Source organism: Colletes latitarsis, chromosome 10 (assembly GCF_051014445.1).
Source record: "Colletes latitarsis isolate SP2378_abdomen chromosome 10, iyColLati1, whole genome shotgun sequence".
Taxonomy (NCBI): domain Eukaryota; kingdom Metazoa; phylum Arthropoda; class Insecta; order Hymenoptera; family Colletidae; genus Colletes; species Colletes latitarsis.
This window is the reverse complement of record NC_135143.1, coordinates 22,129,357-22,146,631: the sequence shown is the minus strand read 5'-3', so window position 1 is coordinate 22,146,631 and position 17,275 is coordinate 22,129,357. Positions and strand designations below refer to the sequence as shown.

The 17,275-nt window shown below is 35.4% G+C and overlaps 2 protein-coding genes across 3 annotated transcripts; both read left to right on the top strand.

Annotated features, from left to right (window-relative positions):
* The first annotated feature begins 1,077 nt into the window (after positions 1 to 1,077).
* Positions 1,078 to 5,184, top strand: LOC143346474 (glutathione S-transferase D1-like). The gene is made up of 6 exons (XM_076774595.1): positions 1,078 to 1,231; positions 2,404 to 2,552; positions 2,826 to 2,884; positions 3,157 to 3,298; positions 4,406 to 4,570; positions 4,896 to 5,184. Exons 2-6 carry the CDS (start codon positions 2,412 to 2,414, stop codon positions 5,040 to 5,042), a joined length of 654 nt encoding a protein of 217 aa, XP_076630710.1. The 5' UTR covers positions 1,078 to 1,231; positions 2,404 to 2,411; the 3' UTR covers positions 5,043 to 5,184.
* A 3,438-nt stretch (positions 5,185 to 8,622) lies between these two features.
* LOC143346475 (glutathione S-transferase 1-1-like) lies at positions 8,623 to 12,486 on the top strand. 2 transcript variants are annotated; one of them, XM_076774596.1, is made up of 6 exons: positions 8,623 to 8,749; positions 10,398 to 10,561; positions 11,328 to 11,386; positions 11,468 to 11,609; positions 11,779 to 11,946; positions 12,007 to 12,486. In XM_076774596.1, the coding sequence occupies exons 2-6, from the start codon at positions 10,421 to 10,423 to the stop codon at positions 12,148 to 12,150; spliced, it is 654 nt and encodes a 217-aa protein (XP_076630711.1). In that variant the 5' UTR covers positions 8,623 to 8,749; positions 10,398 to 10,420; the 3' UTR covers positions 12,151 to 12,486. The 2 variants fall into 2 exon arrangements, with proteins under 2 accessions (XP_076630711.1, XP_076630712.1); XM_076774597.1 differs by lacking the exon at positions 8,623 to 8,749 and adding an exon at positions 10,243 to 10,319.
* The last annotated feature ends 4,789 nt before the right edge of the window (positions 12,487 to 17,275 follow it).

Sequence of the window (17,275 nt, the reverse complement as noted above, 5' to 3'; positions counted from 1 at the left end):
GTTTCCTTCCAAGGCTGGACGAAAGACCTCCATACTTTCGCTCAGGCAAACGATTTGATTTATGTGAAAAACCGCCATTACATCCTACGACTGAATTCCTGTATAATGACGTATATTTTTCTTACTGTACTTATGGAACGAAATTGTAATTGATAATTTTGATAATTTTCACGTTCTTGCAAAGAAGAGATAAATGAAGTACTTTCTGTATTTCTAAATTTGATAATTGTGTACCAAGTTTAATCATAATGCATCTCTGTTGATTTACTTGCAAGTCAGCGAAATCATGACAGAGCAATTTTGTCTATGCATCAGGTTTGCTTAAAGTGTAGTGTAATGATTATGCAACATAAGTGACTCATTTTCGTAGAATAAACGTCTTACATTGTACGATGCAACATTGAATAGTTATCATGACTTTTGAATAGAAATCAAATTCTATATTTTTATTTAAATTAGTCCGTATTAAAGATGGGAACTATCGACACTTTAACGCGCAGTTAACATACTACTGATCTTATGCAAGAGGATACACGCGATAATACGTGTACGCAACATAGCCATGGCCCACAGCATGATGTAGCCGTTCCTGAAAGGAATGCGACTGTTTACACGACCGTCAGCGAACGTGTTGTTAGCAACGAATTAATCGATTGGTATATATTTCTAGCATCGTATCGGTGGAATTGTAATTTATTAAAATAAACGCCCTACAGTTAACACTGTCCATAATCAAAAATTGCAACGTTAGTAACATATTTTGCAATAGTATTTTTTAAGCATTGCTTGGGGCATGTGCCATCTGAATTATAAAAAAAATAACAATTTGATACTTAATGAGTTAACACAAAAACGTTAGAGCCGTTTAATTATCTTTTTATTTCACCCGTTATTATCAAATTTTACCTTTATCAACAGACCTTTGACCCACTGTAGATAACGAAATTTTCAACGCTCACGCCAGAAATTCCGAGAGATCGATTTCTCGGTTCCCTTTCTGGTCAGTCATCCTGTATTCCCATAAATCCGACGATCCGTAAGAATCAAATCGGCGAGTTCGAGGAGGCAACGCCTCCGTAATAGTAACAGGTTATACCGGTCGAGCCTGCGCATTGAGGTTCCGTTTGTCGCTTGAAAAGGGGGCCGCGTAGCAAATGTCCCAGCATTTGTAAAGAGACTCGAGACCCTAACACGGCTACACAGTGATTATTTCATCGTGCGTCCCTGCAGAGTATGTACATTTCAGATTACCATTTACGTCTTTTTCGCGATCCACTGTAAATCATCCCGGATCCGAGTCTAAACTTTTGAGTATATTCGTTCTTCGTTTTCAGTGTTTTCGCGGTTGTGCTTTCAGTTCGCGTTTTATATTATTTTGAACGTGGTGCGCGGTTCCGTTGCGTCGACATTCAAAAAGATCCGTAACGTGACCATTGTTCGAAAACAGTGTCCCGATCGAGAAATCACGAAAACTAAACACAGTCGTCGTGCAACTATTACTTAAAATCTGATTTTAACATGTTATTTGGTAGCACGGTTATCGAGCTACTGTACGGTGGTGGTACTTCAGAAACTGGTAATGTTCGAGTTACCGGAGTAATAGTGAAATATATAGTCAACTGGTTATCGGTCCACTATGTACGTGTTGCAAAATTAAATTAATTACAAGTACGTTTTGCTCGTAAATTCCGAGAATTAGTAAGGGACGAGGGAATAGGAACTACTTGGTTGGCAGAGCGTAACACAGAAACGATTATTAGCTAGTTTATTACACGACATTTCGACCGGAGATACGCAAAATATTATTCGAATACCAATCGACTCTCGAGGTCTGTAAATATATCTGTACACTAATTTCGTATATGATTGTGCCATAAAATTTCTTATAAAATATATAATAAATAAATTTCAATCGAAACATCGTGTAATAAATCACAATAATTCTTTTTCTCTGACGATCAACAAGCAGTTATATCTTCCTGACCCATTGCTAAATTCGTAAGGGAGAATTGTTGTAGTCATTGGAGAGATTCATAGCGAGTGGTAACGTAATTGAACGATTAGAAAGGCCAGTGCCACTGTCGCCTATTTTCGTGCTTAATTGTCTCGATCTGGATACTCGGTCACGCTACTATTATGCAAATGTGCAAACATGCACTTACTTTAATAGTCGCGTATATATCTACATATAATAGGTGTCGACAATTTTCTGTTAACTTGTTGCAAGGAAACGCGAAACGTAACTGCAGCAAGCGGTGAGGACGTTAAACGATCGACAGTCGTTAATCGAGAAGCGCAAAAAAAAATTGAAAGTTCAACCGGCGAATAATTTTTTATTCTTCGTTAGCTGTTAATACGAAGTATCGAAATATTCTGGAATAAATATTTTGCGCGTTTTTACAGAATTTAAAATGCCGATCGATTTTTATCAACTTCCCGGAAGCGCTCCGTGCCGCGCTGTTGCGTTAACGGCTGCAGCGATTGGACTGCCACTCAACTACAAAGAAATGGACATGATGGGCGGGGAACATTTGAAACCAGAATTTTTGAAAGTATGTGATTAGGGGAATAAAATTATTTTTCACAAATTGCGTTTATTCAGATTTTTCAGAGAGTGCGATGCAGTAATGGAAATTAACTCTACTTTGCATAAATTTTATTGTACCGAAAGAAATTATTTTTGTCAAGTTAATAAATTACCTTTAGTTGACAGAGAAATACTTAGTCGAGTGATATAAAACGGAGCAAATGACTATAGTTTTCTACGAAAAATGAATTTTTATATTTTTTATCGTACTCTGCTACTAAAGTTTTCCTTTGCGCAGATGAATCCGCAACACACGATTCCCACGATCAACGACAATGGCTTCAGCCTGTGGGAAAGGTAAGGCTTGCCAGTTTTGTTTCTAATCTAAAGCGTTTTCACATTGTGCAAAAAAAAAAGTTGATGTAAATTAAAGATCAGAAAAATGATTGAAATTTAAAATTAACAACGATTACACAATTTTAAAGATTTATTGAATGTAGACTTTTAAATTAAAATTTAACACGATCTAGCTATTGCTCGATCGAGAGTTTACCACGTAGAAATTTATGACGATTACCAGAAAATCCAGAAATAGAGGTACATTGTACGTTTTACTATTTTCCTTGCAGTCGAGCAATTATGACATACCTGGTGGAACAGTATGGCAAGAACGACTCCCTGTACCCGAAGGACCCAAAGAAACGCGCTGTTGTTAATCAGAGATTGTACTTCGACGCGTGCACGTTGTACAAAGCCCTCGCTGATTATTACGTAAGTCACGACGCTATGTAGCAATTCTTAAGAGAATCATGGCTGTGCTGAAAGTTACTCGTTACGTAATATCTGCGAACAGTAAATTGAAAACCTCCACTATCGGATCGGTACACTGTGCATAGTTACATCATCACATGCATTATTTTATCTACATTGATCGCGTATTCACAATTAGCAGAAAATTAACTGGTCACTCGAGGCCACATCTCTGATTACGAATTATACCAAGCATGACTTCTATTAAAATATGCTCTCCGTGTCCTTCAGCGCCCGTTTAATTATAATCAGACTATGTAGGAACGTTTTATAACGTAATATAAGTTTTTTGACGAAGCTCTAATAGTGACGATACTTTTTTAATGGCATTTCAGTATTTAAGTATTCTATAAATGGTACTGCAAAAAGTCGAACAACGTTCAAACTAAAATATTAAAAAGAAAAATTAAAATACTATTACTATAGCTGTAACCGAGATATTTTGATCATAATTTAATTTAAATTTAATTAAACGTCATAATACTTAAAGTCTGTAGTAGTAGTTAAATTTGTTTTTTAAATATTATTGGTTTATAAATTATTCAAATACCAAAACTACATTGCAATGACACTTTATTGTAACTTAAAAATACCGAATTTATTGGAAATTTCCTAATACCGTTTCAAACAATGCACAATGTATAATGCAATTAATATATCTCTTAAATTGTTGAGTACTGATAGAAAGTAATTTACAAAACTAAATATACCTAACTGGCAAGGAAAGCATTACAGTCTTTTTAACCTCTTGACATTAAGCTTGATATCGCGTACAGACCCTCAGTCCTTCATATCGCCGACGTCAGTAAGAGATATGGACTCATATAACTAGCAGATTGCTAAATTTCCTGTGCAGATATGTGTAAACAGTAATATCGCAGCACGTACAATGCATTTCAGTAACTCGAGAATTTGACTATCTACAATCTACGCTATGACGCGTCTTTGATTTTATTTTATAGTCAGACTTAGTGTATGAATTACGAGAAAACATAAAGCAAATATGCATAGAATGTAAAGATTAATATTTTAGATAAGAATTGTATCAATGGCAATATTTCATTCCAGTACCCCGTATTGTTCGCCAAAGCACCCAAAGATCAAGAAAAATACAACGGTATTGGCACGGCTCTAGGTTTTCTCGAAAAATTCCTCGAAGGACAGGACTATGTAGCAGGAAGCAACTTGACACTCGCTGATTTGACTATTGTTGCCACCATTTCTACTTTCGAGGTAACACGTTTGACAATTTCAATCGAATAATCTTTTACAAGACAGATTAAATTGACAATGGATTAGTTTTTAAATAATAGTCTTATTCTTTAGAAATTTATTGTTCATCCAAAACAGGTTTTCTTGATAAACTCTTTAGCAAAAATGACTCGACAAAACTTGTCACAGACTAGAGTTATATATTCATTATTTTCATAACGTAATTGGCATTAAGTGGCTGTATAAAGATACATTTAAAAATGAACGATAAGAACAAAACTTGTACAACGTGTTCCCTACGAGTTGATTAATCAAATTGAATTATTTTATGTTATTTTTGCTACAGGTCTTGAACTACGATCTCAGTTCCTACAAGAACATTAACAGGTGGTACGCGAAGCTGAAGTCTGAAGTGCCTAAATACGAAGAGTGCAACAACAGAGGCGCGAAAATATTCAAGGCCATGACGGAAGAAGTGATGAAGAAGAAATAAACAACGAAACGTTGCGTACATTTGATATTCAAAAGCTTCACAGAAATTACGTTAACTATAACTACTAATTAACCTTACTCTTGTAAAAAATAATTTCATACGAATAAAGTGACAGTTCCGACTGTTCATTAAGAAAAACTGATCTCGAGGGGTTGAATTTAATCCAGATAAACGACGATACGCGATACGTTAACTTTATTCAAGCATCGTTACTGGTCGATATGAAATTACGGGTATAGAAAATGTAAAATAGTTTGCGTACTTTGCGAATAAACGTTTCATCAAGCACGTGCGAATGGTATTCGTCTAAAGCGCGCAAATTGAATGGAGCACGCCGTGAAAAAGGAAAAAGAATTTCTATAGAACGTTCGAGGAAGCCAGAAAGAAGCGTTGAAACGAAAAAGGTGTAAAATACAAGAAGTGGTGCACTTAACATTTGTATTGAAATATTCGAGACTTTGAACAGAATAGCTTGCACAATTTGTCGGTGGAAACATGGAAACAGTTTCGAAGGTTTTTGACCTTTAGAAATACTAGAGAAACCTTGTTACGAACCAGAAGAATATAGACACCTACAGTAAAACCTCGATAATTGCATGAGAACGAATAAAAAGAAAAGCATTATTTTTTTGTATCGTTTTTTAAATGTCGTTTTTCACGCTTCACTGGCTTCGAGGGGAGATAGAAACGTTCAACTTACGAATCACGTCTGAGGTTCATTTTAAGAATCATTACTGGGTAACGTACGCAATCCTCGAGAGTCGGCGAGTCTTTCGCGTAACAGATAGCGCTTCAGCTTTCAATGACAAATGAGAACCACTCGGTAGAAATCCGGGTGCAACGGCCTCATGTGCACGTACTCGACAATTATTAATGCGATACACAATCGCACGAGCGTGGAGGCGAGCGACTTACCGAGAAGTTTAAATGCACCATCGAATATAGGGCTCGTGTCGTGCGCTTATCCATTCCGTATGCATTTCTGTGTACATTTCTCGAACGTGAGCTCTATAACTCATCGTGCACGCGAATTTTATGCGAGCCATGGATCCGAGCACCATTAATTTCACTTATCCGCATTTTTTTTATCCGTAACAGGTAAAGCGCTAAAAATGCAGTTACAATAATTAGTTGTGTAGTCTGCGGTTGATCTGCCATAGAAGCGATAAAGCTTCGGCCAGGAGCCGATTTAGAAGACTTACTTGGGGAAGGAGGAAGACGAAATATATAAACATATATTTTTCAACCCCTTTTTTGCACGATTTAAAGTGCCAATAAATTTATAAAGAAACGTATCGCGTATACTTAAACCACCCTGACAAGTTGAGCACTCAAACAATAAAGGACTGAATAGTGTTTAAATCATGACAACCTTGTTCCTAGCTAACTGTACGTATTTTGTGTTGGACCCTTTTAAAATTTCAAGCTTTAGGATTAACCTTCATGGTACATGCGCGTTCGAGCGGACAATCTCCCGTCGAATTAATATTGGATGACTATTCTAAGCGGCATAGTGAATGGCGTTGGAGGATACTCGTTATCGCGTGTTATGCAACGTTACTCGTTAATGACCGTAGCGAAACCTCTACTAAATAGTAGATGATCATAGAGGAACTGATTCCAACTCAACGTTTGAAACAAAACTGATTTCTATTTGATAGAGACCGTGGTAGAGATTATATTGATTTATCATTGACTGGCGTGGCGTCGCTTAAATAATGAATTTTAGAGAATGTGCTTGGAAAGAGCTGAAACTGACTGCAATTAAATTTATGTTAATTACGATGGTCGAATTGTCAGATCCCAAAGGACGAATTTCAAGGGAAGTGTTGTTGCAAATGAGGTTACTCTAAAAACGAATTTGAAAAATAGCCACAGTATAAAAAAATGCACATGGCTTTTGAGAGGCATGGTCTGAATTTTAATATACATGTCCTCAAAAAATTTAATCTAATCTATCATCAAAGTTTATTCGCTGGTAGAAACATGAACGTTCGTATTTCTTCTTTCGAATCACACTCGGTACATCCACATATTATTTAAGGATTTCCCATTAATTAATTTTCACAAAGCATATAAAGCAAAATCCAGGTAATCCTGCGGATCAACACTGAACGTGGAAATTTCTACTGCAATATCAGGAAAATTCATTAAAATTTTCAGACATACAAAACCATTAATTAGAACCATCAAAACTGTGATTAATACGAGTTCAATTCTGTGCGTATAATGATCCGTATAAAATGGTTACGCAATCGTATCCAATTATCTTTATTTTAACTGTCAATTGAAATCAAACAATTTACTATTTAATACATTAATCAATATATAATTTAGAAGATTAACACGAAATGAAAATAGATATATCTGTCATCTATCATAAAGTAGTTAACTTATAAAAAATACTTCTTCGAAATGAAAAATCGAAATTATCATTTTTAAACGATAATTGAAGCGTTTGTTGAAAATATATAAACGTTCCAAGAACTGTTTAAATGGTATCGTGCTCGTTAAAAAATATAAGGAAATTGTTTTGATCTCACTCGAAGTGAAATTAGCGTTACCACATGTGATTCGGTGAATAGTACAATCGCCATCGAATACGACTTAATGAACCTTGTAATTATGGTACACGCCTGTTGTTCGCATTGCAGCCAATTTACCTCAGCGGTAGTCGTCCTTTTGATTCGATGCGCATTTGCTAATTATCTTGAACCTCGGTGTTACGCGCGTTTTAATTACCGTATAACGGCCAGTACCTACCAACCCTTAATCGATATTTTCTTTTTTGTAAAGCGACAAAAACGTTCCGTTAAAGCAGAATTTCCACTTTCATTCTAAATACAGCAATCTAGACGCACTAATTACTTCTTACTTCGAGGAAAGTTACGGATTTAAAATATAATTAAAGATAATTATTTACTTTAAATGGTACGTCAGTAGCCGTATAAACAATAGTAGTATTCCATGAAAGAATGTTTCACGTATCTAATAATATAATATATTAAAGTAAACTCGGTTTGGAATACAAAGTCTCTAGACACATTATTGGCTGTTATTCCCACCTAACAATGATCTTATAGTACTTCGACTTACAAGCTCGATTTCAACCTTCGAATGCTTTACCCGATAATTTTCTCATCAATTATTTTTAAGACGGTTCAACACCCAAAGAAGAAGATGAAACATAACACTTAGGTGAGTTTGATATAATCTTAATTATTGCAAAAGAAATTCAGGTTCAGCTTAATATCTCGCTAACGAATGGGTTATGTATAGAATTAGTTTTAGCATCCTGAGTTCTCTTTAATAAAGTAAAATTTTTATATAAACTATTTTTTTGTTAAACGCATATTTCGGGAGTTATTTGGGGTGGCCAGATTACACGATTCATCCTATATATTTAAAAATAACAGAAAGCAAACCGTGCAGTATTTTCTGTTACATCCTAATACTTGATAGAACCAGGAAGGGAAAAATGGAAGGTGTTCCACCCCCAGTTTGTGTGCATACCTATATCAAATAAGTGAATATATGCGCATACTGTAAGGTTCCTCCTTGCTTTCAGTTCACCTGTGTAAACGGAAGAGTGCGTATGCTTTACCTTTTCCTGCCAACGAAAAGATTGAGTTTCCCTATAGCGTCAAACTTTGAATACTATTAGTGGCGGATTTAATACTGGCTGTTACAGGTTTGATATCGCAAAGGTAATAATTACATTTTAACATACGTGATCGTATTAAATGCAGTCATTAGAATGCGCAACAAGGTTTTCCACGCACGTCGAGCACCTTGGAAATAGCGTACAAATTAAACGTAATTTTTGCTTTTGGATTACAGAAAAATTGCTATTCACACATCAATCATTGGACGTGATTTCTATTTTCCTAGCGTCTGTTAAATTTAAAGAATCGTGATTGAAAATTTTTCATCGTTTCGACCGATGTATACTACGTATGTTTTATTCTCGTGTATTGATTGCTCGTTAAATGGCGGATATACGTACGTATACGTGTACACCACTCCGACGACGTATATTTAGCTTCAGCGCGTGGAAAAAACTGTTCTGTCGATTAAACTCGATCGAAAACGAAATTCAGGAAGTACGTCTCGATCGGAGTTGGATGAAACTCATACTTTGTCTCTATTTCTATTCGCGTGTTCGTTCTCGTGTGTAAAGCTTCGATCGAAAGTTCTTGAACTTCCTATTTATTTGAAACTATTTAATAACAGAGAAACGCGAGCAATAAATGGTTTAAAGTTCGCTACATAGCTTTTTTTATTAGTATAGATTTATTCGATAATACTGATTTTATTGAAAATAGTTGGAAACAAAGTCCATAATGTTCGAAGAGAAATATTTCATGAAATATTTCAAATCGTTGGTTTAGAAAACTTTAAACAACAAAGTTTAAGCGCGCTTGGAAGTAAAGCTTTTAAGTAACCTTGGGTGCAATCTGAATTTTAACTTTATTCATACGTCAATAATTATTCTAAATTTAGTTTCAAAATTTCAATGATCCCTTTGAAATATTGCAAAACTGTCAGTCAATCGTTTCACAAATGAAGCTTGAAAATATGTACTCACAGGAAATGCAGCGCGCTTTTTCATCAAAATAATAATTTGCATGTTTTACAAAAATTGATACAAAGATTACAACCGGTCTTTGAATTTTAGCGAACATATGTAATTTGAATAGAAAATTTCAAAAAGCATTCAAACATGTAAATTTTCATATTTGAATTTCTCAAGTGTTATTTTTTGATGCATAGTTATTATTAAGCGTGGACAAATTTATATGTTACAATGAATAGTGAAATACACACAAATAAGAGGGAATTATACGTATATTTCACGTTGTCATCTTTGTACTGCATTGTTTCTGACTGTAACGATTTTCAATAAAATCGATGTTTATTGAATTCCGCGACTTTCAGTCGCAGTCGCGCTCTGTACAATTTGTTGTGCACGTTAAAACCTTCATTTCTACCGTGGCTCGCAAAATGATCACAATTTGCAACATCTCGTGACATTTTCGTTTGTTGGAAATTTATTAGCAAATATTTTTCTGTGCGTTTCTACATTTTATATCGTATATCGATTAAAAAATCTACAAATTACAAATTTTACATAATTACAAAAGTTACGAGAAATTTTCTGTAAGGACGACGGATGTTTAGATTTAAAAAATAAGAGATGTCGATTTCGGAAATGAGAGGAGAGCGGAACCTTCTCGAGAAGCGAGCGTTCTACTAAAGTTAGTCGAATAAAAACCTGTACGAAAGAAGCAACTCAACGTCTTTAGCTTTTCATCCTTCTGTCTGCTATATTACAAATGTTGTTTGCAATTTTAGTTTATCGTCTACAATCCTACATCATGTCGGTGGATTTGTATTACACCCCGATGAGTTCGCCTTGCAGAGCGGTTCTCTTAACAGCGGAAGCAATCGGTTTTCCTTTAAACCTGAAAGAAATTGACTTACTTTCTGGCGAACACTTAACACCAGAATACGAACAGGTCGGTATAAATACAGATTTCTTTCAATGTTTCATTTGTATTGAGATTTATTCGTGCACAATTAAATGTATTACTAGACTGCACCTCAAGCGTCAATTTTCGTTAAAATCGTTCAGTAATTACACTGTCTATTATACCGATATCTTTTTATAAATACCGCTATATCATCTGTGCAGCAGCTAGGATTGGCCATTTAACCAATATTATATTCCATATCTAATTGAAGAGATTAAACAAACTATTAATAAAAAAATAAATATTTGTATGGTTTCATTTAAAAATTATTTGAAAACAAAATGGTAGGTTATGACAATCGTTCCAAAATCTCGTCAATATTTCAACGAGCTTCTTCAAGGGTCAAACAACACACTGATATTAATGTGTATCGTATGGTCTGGGTTTATCGAAGGTACCTGAGCTCGTATCATGGATCATTGGTTACCAATTACCGAGCTTGCTATGGGTCGCTGGTCAGAGCTGTTTCAATTGTTCAGCTGAAATTAAAGTTGACCCACGATTAGTTCGATGATTGGTAACCAATGATTCATGGCATAAACACATGCAGCTTGACACGCGCTACTATCAATGTGCCATTTGTCCCCAGAAGGAACTAGCTGGAAAGTTAGCGAAACGTCGAAACACTTTCTCGAAGGCCACTTCTAATATTTTTCAATATTTTATCTCTGTGTTATCCAAATCAAAAGTTGCTGTTAGATGATGATCTTTACGAGCAAAGTATGCCAATTTGTGAAACTATTTGTTGCAGTTAAATCCGCAGAAAAAGGTTCCATTTCTCGTAGACGGTGATTACAAACTGGGGGAGAGGTTCGTAATTAATAATATTCGAGCCATTTATACGTAAAAATGAAGAATTATATATTATTATGGCTTGTGTTTATGTTGCAGCCGGGCTATTATGTCGTACTTGGTCGATGAGTATGGTAATAACCCTAGATTGAATCCTCAAACCCCGGCTGGCCGGGCTATGGTCGACCAACGTATGCATTTCGATATTGGCACCATGTACAAAGCCGTAAAGGACTATTATGCAAGTATTCCAATACCAGGAGTTTACATTTTTCTTTTCGAGAGATTCATCAGAAACGTCAGATAGCTAAATAAAACCTTGCGTGTTTATCGTGGTATTTCTATTTTTAAAAATGCGTAGAATACGCTTCAATTGATTATATGTCGATGGGTGTACGAATGTGTTACAGTATCCAGTCGTATTCGGGAAGACAAAGGATTACGATCCAGAAAAATATGCAAAATTACAAAGCGCGTTTGAAGTTTTAGATGCTTTTCTAGAAGGACAAGATTATGTCACAGGACGTAACATGACCATTGCAGATCTTGCCTTAGTTGCTACGGTCACCACAGCAGAGGTAACAATTGCTTAAAAAAATTATAAATAATTTTCAAGATTTAATATGTATGAATTGCAGGTTATGGATTTCGATACTGATAGCTATCCGAACGTTGCTAAATGGTTGGACAGAATAAAATCATCAGCACCTGGATATCGCAAAGCTAATGGCGAAGGAGTGCTAATTTTCAAGAAAGTCTCAGAGGATTTAAGACAAGAATAACACGCATAAATGTTATAATAAATAAATTGCACGAACGAAAATATAGTTAACATTAAATACGAGGTGCGACGACAAGTTTCAAAATAATTCTGTTTTTTCTTGTACTAGCAATTGTTGTAACACTTATATTCATTCACTATAAAGCTCAATGTCCATTTATATATAGTTATTTGAAAACAAATGAATATAGCACGAACATTAAACCAAATATCGATTCCAAATTCGATAAATAAAATTGTTTATCGAATTATTCTTGAAACTTTATCGTCACATCTCGTAAACTACACTGCTAGGAATAGAGGCTGTACTTCAATCTACAAATAAAACATTCTCTCACTGTAAAATGTTTCTCTCAAGTGAATTTTCGGAACATTGCGTTTCATTCGCGTAATTTAAAAAATACAAGACATGTTACATTGCAATACTGTATGGATTGTTTATACCACATATCAAGGATAGAATACACACTGAATCCAATGGAAAAATGTTTGATTCACTAAAATTTGTGATTTATTTGATAGAGTTTAAATAGTAACCTACGGCAGAACATTCAAGTTTGTCGAGAAATCCCTTGTCTTCGAAACTAGATGGCGGCTTAAGCACCTGCGATCGATAAATATTTCATTAGTTATTAATTTTAATTATTTTATTAGGTATTATTATTAATAGAAAAATATGATACTCAACAATTTCTCATAATTGCTCATAGCTGTTCATAATTAATAATAATAATTGAAATTATTAATCGATTACACATATCTGAGGTGCCATCTAGGTTTAAAAACAAACTATTGCTCGACAATCTTGGACGTCCTACCGTGTATGGCGCTGCGGCTGTTCGTATTGTTGCGCCGCAAACGAAGTATACGAATAGACCTGTCACCTTAGGACTTTCGTGATCCAATCTGACTGCCATACCGACCTGAAAATTCGGAAGTGATTTTAGCGTCCTCTTCTCATGAATGGCGGTCAGTTGAGAAACTATTCACTAAATTAGCATTGATAGGCAAACAGCTTTAGTGTTGCGTAAATGACACGAAAATGGTAATGGGGTTTCGAGATCTCATAAAAATGGGTCGAAAAAATACATTGAACTCTGACCACTGAAATCCGATTTGTGTCAACCTGCATACGATTTTGAGTCTCAACTGCCCAGGCATTTTTATTTTCCAACCCATGTATACCTATTACACATGTATGAACGCTATCGCTGTACCACGAGTGTTTTATAGCATGAGATACACTCTTCCAAAGCGGAACAAAATGTTAAAACGATCATGCATCAAATTGTAAGAGGATCCTCGTAAGAAGGCTTTAATCTTCGTAATGGTTTTAATGGGTCGATGATCAACAATGACTAACTTATGGTCACTGGTGGTCAACAGTGAGGTTGACAAAAAACAAACACGAAAACTCATACACAACTCTAAATAGAACTAAACAATTAATGCAAATTATTTGCAACTTTAACTAATTCGTACTTCGCAACTCCAATAGCAAACTGGTATCAATTCTTACTCGCGACACTATTCTAAAAGAAAACGCGAAAAATATACATCGTTCGCAACGCTGAAAGTAATCACGATAAATTCAAATCATTCGCAACACTATCTTGTAAGTAAACGCGATCACTTGTATTACGCAACACTAATACAAACCACGATTTGCCCCAAATGTTGTGGTACAAGTACCATCTGAAAAACTACAAATACTACAACTACAGACGAGTATAGTGACAAAGTAAGAATGAAGAATGACTCTCCATCCTCATCCGTAGATGAAGATGGAGAACCATTTGTTGCAGCCCACTCTTGCGACAGTTTGTCAGGGCCTCTTCGACTCCATCGAGTCTCTTCTTTCTTCGGCGGTCCTGCCGAAACCTGAAACTTAAATCTACGCTCGAGATTCCGTGCAATACACAGTCCTTCAACGATTCTAGGAATCATTGTTGGCACAGGTGTGGTGAAACTTGAGCGGGACGAACGTTTCGAGAGGGGCCTACCGCGAACGATCGCGAACGCGAAGAGCGACTGTAAAGCCGCGCGATTCCAAGAATCGAAAGTAAAACGAAAACAAACGGTACAATCCGTTTGAATCGGCTAACGTTTCGACTCTCGAAATCGAACTACAGGTATAGGATCTGTGACAGTCCTTCCTTGACCCTACCTACTTAGATCCAACACACTCATACCAGAAGTTAAGTGACCTACCTACCTAACCCTATATTTAAAAAATTGCAAAACACATTCTTGCAAACAAACACTCCACGGTTCTCTTACAAAATGTTCGGGCGCGGCCTAAACTAGAGAGGAAGCCCCGGGGTTCCCCCGACACCCGAACATTGCAAACATTCACACTCTAAGGTACGTACCAAACCCTGAAATCAACTGACACAGACTAATGACCTTTGCGTATTACAAGTAATTTTCAAATAATAGAATCTTCGATAAAATGTATTACGTAAATAATCGTAATCGATTTCCTTTCTTCTGTTGCTCAAGATCAAGGAGTTAATTGTCATTTATGTTTCATTAAATGTATTGTGTACTATAATCTTCGAGTATGCAAAAAATATGTACAAATGAAATAGAATTTTCATTATAAATTATACTGAACTTTTAAAACGACGCAATTCCACATCCTAACCACACACACACATGTGAAAATTGCGTCGCGCACGATACACTAGTGCAATGTCAGTCGCAAATAGATATTATTAAGAATTTTTAGAAACTAAGTCATCGTGCTCGTTGCCTTCGCTCACGCAAGTAGCACCTGGGCACTTGGGTGAGTTTAGGCAATGAACATGGAAAGGTATCCTGAAAATCCTCAACTAGAAAAAATGGTTAATGTAAATACTAGCACATAACGAAATAGTATTTATATATTCTTTCTTATTTTATTTCTTTTACTGGACTTTATATTTCTGATAAATAAAGAGCAAAATTGTAATATACAATAATAATGAAAACTATTATTAGTAAAGGAAATTATTCTGATTAAAATTGAATTTTCTAAGACGAATGGCTTTACAATAAAATAATTTACTTTGAAAATGTAAAGAAAAACTATTGAAGTAAACTGATGAAAATATTTAACCCTTGAGCAATTCTGTTGTCAAAGCGTATTTTTTAAAGATGAAAGTAGTACATAATGCATGTTACTTTGACTCAAGAATTTACCCATCTCGAAATGTCTTTTTGTACATGAATTGTAACATCAAAGTTTTGAATAAGAAAAGACTTTAATGCCTTTGATAATAAATCATCAAATTATATTTTCATATGAAGCACGAACAATATAAAAAACAATTAATATTACAAGTCAAAGAATTTATTTTTACGTTCTGACAAATTTCACGTTATATAAAAAATCGCGGAGCACAAAAAGACCCTAGCCTGATCTATAAAATAAAACAATATACATATGTTCCTATTCACGGGTATAAAAAATACCCGTGGTCACTACTCGCCAAAAATACTACGTATACAACCGGGCACCCGTGTTGTTTCGGACCTTTCGCCCTACAACATGATTGGGGACCGGAGGGACAAAATCACATGCGACTCACCAATCGTTGACTACGACGACGACGACGATGCTGTCCAGTGAAATACATCAGCCCAAGTTATCTGCATAGTCCTGCTGCTAGTCTCCAGGATGTAAGGATGAAATCCATAGTCTGTAAAGTACAAGAAAACAATCATAATCTAATTACAGGTTTTTGATCATTTAAAAAATTTTAAATCGTCAACAAAATTTGAAAATATTATTATTTTCTAAAGGTGCATAGAATAAATTAGGATGATACTTACGTTTTTTATTCGTAGACTTTCGCTCAATATAAATATATTTCTCTTCGGTGATGCACTGATTCTAACACCGGCGTCGAGTAATTTTAATTTTTAAAGGAATGATGAAAAAAAAATATTTAAAAAATGATAAACTAACGCGACCGAAAATCAAAGTCGGCGAACAAGAGGCTCTACTGTCGCGATTTAGAAAGCAAAGAGCCACGATGCTCTGGAAAAAATATAAAAATGCGCAATATACACTGACTCGACCATCGCGTGAGCCTAAACTATAAACGAAACTCTACTCGAAGTAACTGTGCTTCGAAAAACAATTAACTAATCTACGCAACAAACACTGATTCTGCCGACCGCATTGCGCGCGGTCACTAAAATTTCTGAAAAAAATACTGAAATAAGAAATAAGAAATAATTAAGTAATCACTCGGACATGTCTATTTATAGATTTAGTATTAAATTTGACCGATAAAAACACAAAAATATGTAAACATATATAGGTACAAACTCACTTGTTGTAATGAAGTCGATTTCCCCAATATTCCATTTTCAATTCCTTCCATTTGCCATTTCCAAACATGGCGTCGATTGTATGCCGATAGCGTCCCTTCCAGTCGAACTCGACAGTCAAAATCTGTAACAGCAATAAAACACATATTACGATTCAATGCGTTAAAATAAATGTACCTATAACTTAATTAAACGTCCACTGAAACCGAAATATGGTCCATGAATTGTTAATTATGTTTACAGACTTCATAATTGACGATGATTATGTATGGGAAGTGCACGTACGAATCAGATCAAACATTTTTCGCGATTCCGATTGACTTGAACGTCAGAAACGTGTTAATATTAAATAAAAGCACCAACAGGAAGTACAGGAAAGTACTACGAGCGATTTGGAACATTAAGATGACAATAATTAAGAATTACGTACCTCATTAAACGCGAAGCCTGTCACTGCATCTCATCACACGAGTTTCCAGAAGACGAAAGACGGACAGGAACGGACGCGTCTCTCGCGCGGGGCAATAGGTGGGGAGCGGGACGAGGTTGTCACGTAGTCAAACGTCTCGACTCTCGATTTGTATTTCAGAAGAAAAGGTTAAACCTTATATCTCGAATAAATGAAAATAAACAAAGTAAATAAATATAATAAATACAAAAAGATACCAGATTAACGATTAATTAATGATTTATTGTCTTTATATCCTCGTGACGTTACAATGAGTAACAGCCAATCACAGACGCTGTTTCAGAATGTAATATCGATCTGTTAAACGACTCGTAGGTAACTAGATCGATTCAAATAT